This window comes from Bubalus kerabau, chromosome 3, assembly GCF_029407905.1.
Source record: "Bubalus kerabau isolate K-KA32 ecotype Philippines breed swamp buffalo chromosome 3, PCC_UOA_SB_1v2, whole genome shotgun sequence".
In the NCBI taxonomy this organism is placed as follows: domain Eukaryota; kingdom Metazoa; phylum Chordata; class Mammalia; order Artiodactyla; family Bovidae; genus Bubalus; species Bubalus kerabau.
Window position 1 is genome coordinate 125,707,032 of NC_073626.1, and position 13,113 is coordinate 125,720,144.

The 13,113-nt window shown below is 36.2% G+C and overlaps 1 protein-coding gene across 4 annotated transcripts in view; it reads left to right on the forward strand.

Moving 5' to 3' along the window:
• EPB41L5 (erythrocyte membrane protein band 4.1 like 5) overlaps window positions 1-13,113 on the forward strand; it is a 163,467-nt gene that overhangs the window by 56,540 nt on the left and 93,814 nt on the right. For all 4 annotated transcript variants that reach the window (XM_055572910.1, XM_055572911.1, XM_055572912.1 and 1 more), the window contains exons 5-12: window positions 266-344; window positions 1,280-1,324; window positions 1,493-1,545; window positions 4,998-5,118; window positions 5,238-5,325; window positions 6,270-6,358; window positions 8,339-8,408; window positions 12,608-12,777. In XM_055572910.1, the coding sequence (XP_055428885.1) occupies window positions 266-344; window positions 1,280-1,324; window positions 1,493-1,545; window positions 4,998-5,118; window positions 5,238-5,325; window positions 6,270-6,358; window positions 8,339-8,408; window positions 12,608-12,777 (715 nt within the window). The remainder of the gene's footprint in view (window positions 1-265; window positions 345-1,279; window positions 1,325-1,492; window positions 1,546-4,997; window positions 5,119-5,237; window positions 5,326-6,269; window positions 6,359-8,338; window positions 8,409-12,607; window positions 12,778-13,113) is intronic.

Sequence of the window (13,113 nt, forward strand, 5' to 3'; positions counted from 1 at the left end):
TTGGCCAACTTTTGGAATTCTTCTGGAGCTGTCTGTTCTTGGGAGGACAGATGATGTGATAGTGCTACATGGTGGTTGGGACATTTAAAAAGTCTACTGATTGTGTTAGGCTTAAGCCTACAGTGTAACCTGAATTATTGCTGCAATAATCTGTTCTCTTTTGTCCACTTCAGTAGATGTTTGACAAGTTTACTGACTGAAAATCCTTACTATTTAAATACCTGTATTGAAAAAATTAACGCCCTCCCTTTTCTTTTAATGGCAGTTGGTTCACCCTATTGTCTGCATCTTCGAGTTAAGTTTTATTCCTCAGAACCAAATAACCTTCGTGAAGAGCTGACCCGGTAAGACCACTATCTAGAGTTACATACAAGAGTCAAGTTTCAGTTAGACTAGCCAAAGATGTTGGAAGATTACCTCAATAATTCCTTCAGTTTTACAGTTTATGAAATGGATACTTTGTCCTGGTAACAGGATACCTGACAAGGGAATTTCATTTTGAGACAGTGTTTTTTTAAGTGTAGGATGTTTTCCTTTATTTACCAATTTTGAAAATAAACAGTTGGTTCTCTAACATCCTGCAAAACTAACTAGCGAGTTCTGAAGTATCACTATCAACTCATGAATTTTAAACAGGGCAGTTGTGTTTTAATATATTATGTTTTTATGTTTATTGATATTCAAAATTATCTATTTTTGGCCACCACTGAGAGTTATTTCAGGTTGGCTCCTGACTTTCTTTTTTGACATACCATTGAGTAATGAAAATATTTAATCTTGATTTCTCTTGAATGGTCTTAAATAACTTTAAATAAGTTACAGAAACTGATTTTTGTCTTGCCTCCTTAGTATTTATCCATTGAGTCTGTATTGCATTTCTATAACTCATGTACATGTACTACTTTTATTAAGTAAAAACTTGAATTGCTGAATCCCTTTAGAAGGGTTTCCTCTTGAACATTCTCCTGATGGATAAGAGTGTAGCTGTCATTTGTGTGTATGTAGCTGTATCCCTTTACATATGAGGTGGCTGTGTTGTCAGATCACAGAGCTCATTCTCAGAATTTGCTTTAAACCTTGGTCTTTTGAGAGTGTCCTGAACTCCACTGCATCCTTCTGACGCTGAATGCCCCTTGTTTCATATTCTTTTTCCTTTATAGACTTTATTGTGGGTAAAGTTTTGTAATTAAGAATGTTTCTTCTCAAATTAGAAGGGCAGGATTATTTTTGACGGTAGATTATTCTGTTTAGTTAAATTTGTGCCTTTTATTTTTCTTAGGTATTTATTTGTTCTTCAGTTAAAACAAGATATTCTCAGTGGAAAGTGAGTATTAGTTTAAGGTAAACCATGTTTTCTTGAGTAGTTGAAAAAATAAGTTTATAGTTAAATATGAAAAAGAAGCAGTTAACATAAAGTATGTCTTATTTCCATTTATCATAAAACAGAGGTTGTGACATTGGCTTATTTAACACATTGATGTTTTGCTCTCAGATTAGAGTGTCCCTTTGATACAGCGGTTCAATTGGCAGCTTATAACCTGCAAGGTAAGCAGTTTTTATGTTCGCTGTTAAGAGTGAAGGGTAATTCCTCTTTGTGTGTGTTTGAAGCCTCTCAGAAGATTCATACTGACATGCCAGAAGAGAAACACCTGTGTTTGTGTAATCTTGCATCAGTATCCAGCTCTGATTCCCTTGTTTCAGAGCATTGCCTTCTTTTCCTTCCCTTTAACTTTATTTGCTACCTTTCTGTCTAATAGTATTTTCAAGCAGAATTTGCAGTCTACTTGATAATTCAATACATGTTATGGTTGGACCCTCAGCACATTTTTTCTTTTTATAAAGAATGCAGAGATGTATGAGTAAATTGTTGCTGTAGCCACCTGGCTTGCTTTCTTTTGTCTTATTCTTAAGAATAAGTTCATGAAAAGAAATATTTAGCATGTATTTAAAAGTTCCTGATGGTTATTTTAAGAATTTTTTAAAAAGTGTTTTCCAGTCAATGAGATTAATGAAAAACTTACCCTTTTGTACCTTGTTACACTGATCAAATATTTGTTAAACTTAGGCATTTTCTTCTGAAAAAATGGACATTTTAGGAAAATAATAATTTGTCTTTGTTCATAAAATGGAAAGAAACATTTTGGCTGGACTATCTATATATATTAAAATAAAAATAATATTTAATAATTAAGACAATAATTTTATGCTTTTTTGGGGTGATTCTGTATTATCCCCAATCTCTCTAAACCAGTAGTACTTATTTTCCATTGTATGGGTAATAGACTATACTTTCATGTTTTATGATAAACCTAATCTGCTGATACTGTACTTCCATTTTGGAAATCATATTTTTCTGTTGATAGAGTAATTGGTGACTGAAGGAAATTTCTGGACTTCAGAAATTTGCTGCTAATGTAAAATGTAGTCTGTCTACAGACTAAAACTTGTTTTTTCATCTTCTGGAATGTTGAATGGATACTAGTTTGGAAGTGCTATACCTTTAGAACTGTAATGATCACAGTGCATAATTGCACGCATCTTTTCTTGAAAGCACATTTTTAATGTTCTACTAATTGCTGTGTGAGAATTCTGAAACTCTCAGATCTATAGAAAAGCTGTCATTTTCAAATCTGTGTTCCACCACTTATTGCTCTTTCATTCTGTGTCTCATTTTGTAAGTTTCATGACAGCCAAAATTTATACTTCTTGAAAATGGTCTTTGTGCATTTCTGTATGTTTAACAAAGCACTTATTTAAAGTAATGCTTACTAAATATTTACTGTCTGATTCATGCATATAGCTCTGTTATATTATCTCTTAACCCTACTTATATTTTTTCCTTAAATAAAATCTTTCTTACTTTCTCTTTTATCCATGGTTACCATTTTTTTTTTTGGTGGGGGGACAGGAAAGTAGGATTTACTGGTGGGCACAGGTAAGGAGGGGACAGCGCCAGGGCTCTCATGAGTTCAGGGCCCACCATTCGTCCAGGGAGCCACAATTAGGGATGTATTTGACCCACAGCCATCTGGGATGAGCTGTGTTTTCGAATTCGTCCATATTAAACTTAGTAAATCCCCCCTTCTTGGAGATGTGGATCTTTTAGAAGCCAGGAAACTTGAGCTTGCCTCTCAATAGGGCCTCAATCACAAGCCCCTTGTTCTGCAGCTTGACATTATGACTTGGCCAATGTGGACCCTAGCCTCTGTGCCCTGGGCTTTCCAAAGGTGCCCTGCATCCCTGTCTGGAGCTTATCAGCTCCAGTGTAGGACAGCATGGTGCAAGGGATGGAGCCCCACTCAGATGTGAAAACCATCTTTGCCACAGCTTTTCATCATGTACTTACTGGCACAAATACGGGCAGCCCTCAGGGCCTCAGAGTAGAGCTGCTCATACTCATCTGACACTATGGCTGCAGAGTGGGCGTGGTGCAGTTGTTTTTGTGATTCCTCGAAACTTCATCCTGTGTCTTATGCGTCTCATTGTCCTGTGTCTAAAAGTTTACCAAATCCTACTGATTATTAAGGTCCTTAAGAGTAAATTAACTGAAGTATTACTCCCTCTTCATAAAATGAGCTCCTTGCTTCTTGTTTATGACTTTTTTTTTTGCCCACACCTTGTGGCATGTGGAACTTTCCCAACCAAGGATCGAACCTGTGCCCCCTGCAGTGCAAGCGTGGAGTCTTTAAGGCCCACCATAGAAGCCCTCATTTATGATTTTCTGTTTTATCAGAATAATCTTTATCAGTTTTATCACACACTCAAGTTCAGTTTTTCATCACGATTTTAGTATATATCCTGAACAACATTATGTAGCAGATTTAGTTTGGGGCTTTTAAAGAACTTGTGTTCTACTTATGGTTGTTAGTGGGGAAAGAACGGGAGGAAGGGATAGTTAGGGAGTTTGGGATCCATATGTACACACTGCTATATTTAAAATGAAAAACCAACAAGGGTCTACTGAACAGCACAGGGACCTCTGCTCAGTGTCATGTGACAGCCTGGAGAGGAGGGGAGTTTAGGGGAGAATGGATACATGTATATGTATGGCTGAGTCACTCTGCTGTCTACCAGAAACTAGCACAACATTGTTAATTGGCTATACTCCAATATAAAACAAAAAGTTAAAAAAAGAAAAAACAAACTTATGTTCCAGACAGAAGAGCAATTTCTTCAAGTGAAGTGCAAGTGAGAATATTTTCCAAGGTTGTTGTGAAGTTACATGACCGTATGTCTGCAATATGACTATTGTGTAAAGTAGATGCTTAGTAAAACGTAAGTTATTACCATTTTTAGGATTATCTCAAAGTAGGACTCGTACTTTTTCTCTCCATGGCCGAATTCTTTATCAAAATGGAAGTGTTTTAAGTAAAATATTTTTAAAGGAAAACGTTCTAAAGAACAGAAAATGAGAATCATCATTTTCCCTCCATTCCCAAACCCAGTTCAGAGGTAACCGCAGATGGACACATAAATGTGTGTGCACTATCCAGTAACTTTTCTTTTTTATTTCTTTGGGATTAATAATTTAAAATTCCAGGGGGACAGCAATTATATCTTACAGTGATGTTTAATGTCATGTTCTGTGCATAATAGCTTCTTAGTAGATGCTAGCTAATTGTTTTTTTAAAAGGATTGCTGAATATTTTTGTTTATACAAAATATACAGTCAAAATACAGTCAATATACAGTCAAAAGCTATTTCTCTGTGTAAGGCTAAAAGATTGTCAGAAGCTAAACATTGTACAGTATGACTCAATTAGGAGTAAGACATTTAATTGAAAATATACTACTAACCACAATTATATGATTTGTGCATACAGACAGATAAGTCACAAGTCTAAGCTGGATTTATTTTTGGTAATGGTCTGGGTGTTATGAATGCCTTGTAGTTTAAGAAAGTCTAATCTTCTATTAATAAGTGGGTATTGAAGAAGGATTCATCAGGAAGTAAACTTATTAACAAAACATGACCTTGTGAAACTTAACATTTGTAGCTGAACTTGGTGACTACGACCTTGCTGAGCACAGCCCTGAACTTGTGTCTGAGTTCCGGTTTGTGCCTATTCAGACAGAAGAGATGGAGCTCGCTATATTTGAAAAATGGAAAGAATACAGGTACTTTAACATCACCACAACAGTGATTTCACATTTGTTTTCTTCTAGTTCTCTTACTTAGCATAGAATTCATTGTATATTTATAATCATCTTAAAATTTATTATTTTTTAAATTTCAGAGGTCAGACCCCAGCACAAGCTGAAACCAATTATCTGAATAAAGCCAAGTGGTTAGAAATGTATGGGGTTGATATGCATGTGGTTAAGGTAAGCACTGTGTTGTGATGCTTTTTAAGAAAGTTATTCCTTCAAGACTCAAGGTAACTATGGAATCTCTTAGTATGAAGGAGAGTGTGTAATTTGCAGGGGCTCTACTGGGTACTTTGGATGTGTGGTTATGAAGATTGAGAGTAAATACTGAATGATGAGTCTCACACAAAAACTTGTTATAAGAAAGAAGACAGCCAAAATTTCCAAAAAGGTGTGTTTGTGGTTTTAAGTTGTCACTGTTGTTTTCTTTTAAAGTTTTTGAATCACTTTTTATTCTTTCACTTCATATTCATATCATCTTTTATCATGTAAGCTTGAGTAGGCTCTGTAAAAATGAAAATAATTTAGAATGTAAAGTTGAAGATTTGTAGCTTGAGGGGACTTTGATGCAAGCTGATGATTTTGATGAGGCAAGCTGTGCCTGCATACATACTAAGTCGATTCAGTCATGTCTGACTCTTTGTGACCCTATTGACTTTTAGCTTGAGGGATCCTCTGTCCATAGGATTCTCCAAGCAAGAATACTGGAGTGGGTTGCCATGCTCTTCTGCATTGCTAAGCTCTAGTCTAGTATAACTTACAGAGTGATTAGTTATTTTTAGTTTTAAAAGCTCAATTTTCCCAGAAATGCAGTTTTTTTCAAAATTTGTGACTAGATTTGGGAAGACTCTGGAAAGCTTTCTTCTGTGTGGCAGTATCACTACCTGTATGTCTTCCAGTGAACACATACATTAAAACTGTAGTGTCTCAGTGAACTAAATTTGCATGAGTTTTCCTAAGAATGTTATTTTGGATGTTTTAATTGTTGAAAGCACCTTCCACATTAATATTAGCCTGTATGTAATTAATATAATTCAGTTTGAAAAGAAAAACAGTCCTTTGAAAATGTGAACCCTGCTTTATACAGATAAAGCTAACACATATTGCTCCCCTGAAATTAGGCCAGAGATGGGAATGACTACAGCTTGGGACTGACCCCAACAGGAGTCCTTGTTTTTGAAGGAGAGACCAAAATTGGCTTATTTTTTTGGTAAGCAGAGTTAATGTCAAAGATAATTACTGTTGTTTTGTTTTTTTAAATGAATAAAAACACTTATATGAAGTTAGAACATAAAATAGAATTTGAACATAGTTCTGACAAGCTTGTAAGTGAATTGCAACTCTCTCCTGTTATCCTCCTATTTATCTGTAATCCTGCTTCTCCAAGCCAGTGTTTAAAACTCTTAATTGCATTTTCCGTTAGTTTCAACATATGCCAAAATACGTACTTAACATAAATATTGTCTAGTTCTGTGTGTTAACTGTTCACATGGACACTCCCCCTGTCATGTGGTTATGAGGCTGTTTGTGTTTCTCGTTCCACGGTCCTTTTACTCCCTGCTCCTCACTGTATGCTGTGCTGTGCTTAGTCACTTAGTCATGTCTGACTCTTTGCGACCCCATGGACTGTAGCTTGCCACGCTTCTCTGTCCATGGGGATGTAGCCCCATGGACTGTAGCCCACTGGGCTCCTCTGTCCAGGCAAGAATACTGGAGTGGGTTGCCATGCCCTCCTCCAGGGGATCTTCCCAATCCAGGGATTGAACCCGGCTCTGCCACCGATTCTTCACCGCCTGAGCCACCAGGGAAGCCCAAGAATACTGGAGTGGGTAGCCTATCCTTTCTCCAGGAGAGCTTCCTGACCCAGGAATCGAACCTGGGTCTCCTGCATTGCAGGCAGATTCTTCACCAGCTGAACTACCAGGAAATCCCACCCCTCACTGTATAGGAAGGAGATGCTAGTGCTTTTATCCTTCTTTGGAGCTATGCTTCTCTTTCTGAGTCCCAACTTCTGTCATCCGTATGTTGCAGTTATATTTGCATGTTACTTTTACATCAAGGGTAGATATTACTTGGATTTCATACCATGATTAAGTTCTTCAGGTTTTGTTTGGTTGTTTCTAAAAGCTGAAAATCAGGAAATAGTGTTTATATTATAATGTCTTTGTGGAACTGGTGTGAAGCTTAGTAGTACACTGGGGTTATATGTAGGGGCTGAAGAGGGCTCTTGTATATTATAATGTACTGGTTCGTCTGTTCCTCGGTTGTTTCCTCCTTCATAGCACGTCAGGACCCTTCACTTGAAGTCTGCCAGTGCCAAACTCAAATTCTTAAATACCCAGTTGCTTTAAATATAGGCCAGCAAGTAATAGTTTTAGCCTTTCAGAGCCTGCATGGTTTGCATGTCTCATTGCAAACTGCACTTCACATCTGTTAGCTGGCTATAGATAAGCAAATCCTGTATCTATAAGAGCCCCCACACCTCTACTACCCTTTGGAGCTCTGTGGCTCAGAGGCCTCTCCTGGTAGACACAGAAGCCCCCTCCATGGCCTGCCTCCTTCCTCAAGGTTTCCTTACCCTCTTCTATCCTGCATGGGGGCCTGGGCTGCCTTCTTGGGAAGGTCTGCGGTGTGAAAGGATACTTCTCAGTAGAGCTCATCATGTGATACTGTTGTCTTTGCTCCTGTCTTTTTCTTGATCAGCTCTGAAATCCTTGAACTCAACTGGGAGTATGTTTCCTTTGTTATCCTAGAGCCTTAGCCTTTAGTCATCCCACACATCCCTTTAAGTGACCTGCCTTTGTCTTCTCCAGTTCAGTCCAGTCGCTCAGTCGTGTCCGACTATTTGCAACCCCATGGACTGCAGCACTCCAGGCCTCCCAGACCATCACCAGCTCCCAGAGTTCACTCAGACTCATGTCCATTGAGTCGGTGATGCCATCCAACCATCTTATCTTCTGTTATCCCCTTCTCCTCCCGTCTTCAATCTTTCCTAGCATCTTAAATTATTTCAAATTCTCCAGGGTTTCCTGAGATGGCTCTTTTCCAGTTGTAACTGTTGACTCTTCCAGGCTGCTCTATGTCTTGGGACTTGTTTTTCCTGTTTTCTCAGTTATGAATCTATGTTGTCTTTTTTTAAACTTTGAGGACATTTATTTGAAATCTGGCTGTTATTCTCATATTGTTATAGGCCCAAGATAACCAGATTGGATTTTAAGAAGAATAAACTAACGTTGGTGGTTGTAGAAGATGATGATCAGGTAGGAATTATATTGTATTACATATTTAACAGTGACTGTGTTATATGGTAACTTAATTCTCTAAAAGGGGAAACACACTGTTCTATAGTCATAGAACAGAAACTTAGTAAAATTAATAATGTAATTCCTCGCTTTATGTCACACCATCTTCAAACTGTAGTTTTCTGTCTTTAAGATTAAAGATTAAATAAAAGACTATTCTTGTTCCTTTGTTGATGAGTGTGTATCTCAAGTGTATAAAAAATTATATCTAAATGGCCTTGTGCCTTTAGTTCCTGATCAAAAAAGATTAATCAAAAAGATGTACCTAATATTTTTTAATAAAGCCTTCTATACTAAGGATTATCTGTTTTTCAGTTAAATCTAGTTCCTAATTGATAAACTCATAACAACATGAATGAATCTCAAATGAATTATGCTAAGGGTAAGTAGCCTGATTAAAAGATTATGACTATGATTCCATTCTGTGACAGTCTAGGAAAGGCAGCCCTTACAGGAATAGGGAATCACTCACTGATCCTTTGGGACTGGGTGTGTGAGGAGGCTTGACTGCAAAGAAACAGCACAAGGAATTTGGGGGTTCAGAGAACTATTCTGTGTCCTGATTTTGGTGGTGGTTGCATGACTCTGTACATTTTTAGAAACCACAGAATTGTGAGTAATTTTATTGCATGCCAAGTAATACATTGGAAATACATAGACAGATATAAATAAAAGCAAACAGGTCAAATGTTAAAAAGATGTGTATGCACAGTGAAGTGTGAGTAGGGCTACTTAGCAGAACCTGAAAAAAGGAGATCCTGAAAATTAGATAAAACAATTTCAAGTTTTTGGAAAGTTTTCAGTTGTATTACTGAGATACATGCAAAGGATTACCCTGTCACACAGCTTGGAGGAATATCAGAGACAGTAATCGAACATTTAAAAAAGAAATGTCTTGATGGCACAGATGATCATTATATTATTGACAAATGAGTTGAAAATGCTTCAGAAGAGTCAGGTTTCACATCTAAAGACAATCTAATTTACAAAATATTTTCCTTTTTATTTAAGCACAAATGTGATTAAATGATATTTGTATCTAAATCTAAAGGAATCACTCAGGAAGAATAAGATACAGTTCTGTATGATAAAAAATATGGTCATAGTTTAATTGGTGATACTTATTGGGCCATAAAATAATTGTACATCTTAGAATTGATGGAATTTCAGATTTAATCTAACACAGTATTAACTTCTTAGATATCTTTTTGAAGGTGTTTTATACATACAGACAAGCAAATGTGTATATCATTTCTGTGCAGAGGTTGCCATGCTTACGCACTGTTCTTCTGCTTATCCTTTTTAAACTTTATGTTCTAACTTGGAATGTTTTCTATATCAGTATGTAAAGTTGTTCTCCATTCTTATAAAAGCAAACTAAACTGCATAGTGTTCTAGTGTAGGCTGTACTCTAGTCAGTTACCATTAATTGACATTTATTCACTATTAACTACATATAATTTATACATCGGCAAGTATCTATAGAATAATGTCCTTGAGGGGGATTTGTGGGATTGAATGGTTATGTGCATTTGTCCTGGATGTAGAGTGATCCTACCAACTTGCATAGTTTTCAGTGTTCAGGCTTACCTCTAGGAGGGAATTAATCGCATTTGTATCTGAAAGGTTAAAAAAAAAATGGAATTTCATTGTAGGTTTAAATTTTATTTCTGGTTTTGTGAGTGATACTGAACATCTTGTCATACATTTGAATTACTTGATTTCCTTTTCTTCAAACTGTCTATTCCTTTGCCCATTTTTCTTTGGGTTATTGGCCTTTTTCTTACAGGTTTTGCCCTTTGTCACTGACATAAATAGTTTATCTAATAGTTGTTTGTCCTTTAACGGTTCTTATTGTGGGGTTTGTCATGTACTTTAAGACTTTTTAAATAGGCAAATATATTCATCTTTTATGGATCCTGGGTTTTATGTCACAGAAGTCTTTTCCCTGTCTTGAGAAAGACATTTTCTCATGTTTTGTTTTTTGTTTTATTTTTTCTTTGTGTAGTTTTTGTTGATACATTTCATTGAAATATAACATACATTCAGAAAAGTGTAAGAATAAATGTACAGCTTATTGAGTTTTTATGTACACTTTTATGACCAGTACCAGGGTGAGAAAATAGAATTCCAGCAGAATAAGGGAATTTCCCTTGTGTGCCCCTCCAGGTCCAGTTGACCAAGGATAACTACTCACCTGACTTTTGACCTTGGTATAAATGTCCCTGACTGAGACTGTTCTCCTTGAGTCTTCCTTCTGTATTTCAGGGCTGTGATTGTGAGCTTTCAGCCCTGCTGTAGGAGGTGGCTGTAGTTGGCTCATTCCTACTGTTGTATAGTGTACAGTTATATGAATAGACCAGTATTTATCTATCCTGCTGCTAATGGACATTTGAGTTTTTTTTTAATTTTTGGCTGGTGTTAAGAGTGCTACCCTGAGCCCTGGGTGTGCGTGTGTTTGGCTTTTATGGAAACAGCTGGACTGTTGGCCAGTGTCTACACAAGTGAACTGCTCTCCCACCTGGAGTGTGTGAGAGTTTAATCTGCTCTTGTTTTGCTCGTGTTCAGTGTTCTCTTTCTCATTTCATCCATTCTGGTTGAGGAATCATTTTAGGGTTTTACTTGATGACAGTTTCAGTATAGCACTTACTTACATTTGTTGGATGTTTGGATATTCTTTTTTATGAAATGCCTGTTATCTGGGTGTCACTTCTTTGTGAGATACATATGTTGTAACTAGCTTCACCTTGGTTTGCCTTTTGACTCCTTTATTAGTATCTTTTAGATAAAAAAGATTGTAATGGAATGGAATGTAGTTTATACATTTTTTCCTTTGTGACTAGTGTATGTTTTGTGTCTTAAAGTATAAGGATCTCTGCCTGTATCAAGGTTATTAAGAAACTATGGATGAAGTTGATGAAGTATTTTAAATGACAAAATATTATTAAAAAATATACTGAGAAGTATAATTGAAACTGTTAACCATTTTACTCACTTTGATTTAACATTTTTGGCATTGCTGCTTCAGATCCCTTTTAGAACTAGATAAATTAATAAAAGTATATTTTATACAGCTAACGTCTAAGCCAAAGCTTGTCCCTTTCTTCTTCATTCTTTCAGGGTATCAATCTCATATTTTCTAACCTTTTGTAAATATAACCACATCATGACACATGGTAGAATGTTTTAGAAATCTGCATATATATGTATGTTACATATATTATATACATTAAGGTGGGTTTTTTTTGTTTGGTAACTTGCTCATTTTACCTAAGCATCTGTAGCCATGTAGTTCTAGTTCATTCACTTTAACCTATTTATCACATTCTGCAACTTGAATCACCAGTAGTGCAGTAGTTCATTTATCTTTTATTCATTTATCTATCTGTGTACTGTTTAAATAATGTTATTGTTTACTTGATTACATTTCTCATGTTTTGAACATTTAGGGTTTTATGCCAGTTTTTACTTTTATAAATGAGATTGAAGAAAATCTTGGGGTGTAAATTTTGGTTGTGAAAGTCTTCCCCTTGAGACACATTATAGCTTAGTTGTTACAAATGTAGGTGCTGGTGTCTCAATGGTTAGGTTCAAACTCTAGTTTCTTTTCTTACTAACTTTGTGATGTTGGGCTTAATTTCTTGATCCTCAGTTTTCTTATCTGTAAAATGGAGCTACTGATAGTATCTACTCATTGAGACAATTCATGTGAAATTCTTAGAAAAGTGGCTATGGATATTAACTAGTATAATTTGATTCCTGTGAGTATGGTTACTAGGACTAGGAATGTGGCCATTTTTAAGGCTGTTATGTATATTGCCATATCTTCTGTGAACCTTTTAATTATAATTATACATTCATTTATCCTGAAGTATGGCAGAGAAAGGTTCATTTAATATCTCTGAGAAATGAGATCGTGTAACTAGAGGAAACTCTTAGGAATAATTTTATATTGGCTGAGAAAATGGACAGCTTGATTTTAACTCTGCCTTTCTTTGTAGGTAGCTCTAGAGAGTGTCAGAGTTTCTGGGAGAAAACCAGATGCTTTATTAGTATTTGTTCCTTGATATTGCTGTGGTTGTATTTGTAGCTGAATAACAGGTGACAGGAGTATCTGAGTTAATAATTACCTCTGTTAACATCCGTTTCTTTTTCAGGGCAAGGAGCAGGAGCATACGTTTGTCTTTAGACTGGATCATCCCAAAGCATGCAAACATTTATGGAAATGTGCTGTGGAGCATCATGCCTTCTTCCGCCTGCGAGGCCCTGTACAAAAGAATTCTCATCGATCAGGATTTATTCGATTAGGATCACGGTTTAGATACAGGTGAATGTTTGTGGCTGTTTGCTGTATCTTTCATAGTTTCATAGAGGCCAGAAAATGTAGCCCGGTTCCTCATTTGCAGATGTGAAAACTAGAGCATAGAAAGATGAATCAGTTTGCCAGAGTTTTTCTTTGGCCAAAGTAGAAGAAAAAATGGTATATGTTGTTATTGGTTGTAATGTCCTGAAAAGATAAGAGAATATTGTAATAGTGTAATGGATTCCATATCCCTCTTGATGTTTTCTTTTTTTTTTTTTAAAGGAGTAATTTAACAGAATTTTTCCTATTAAAAACAGTTTAGTTATATAAAATACTGACCACAGTCCCTGTGTTGTATGC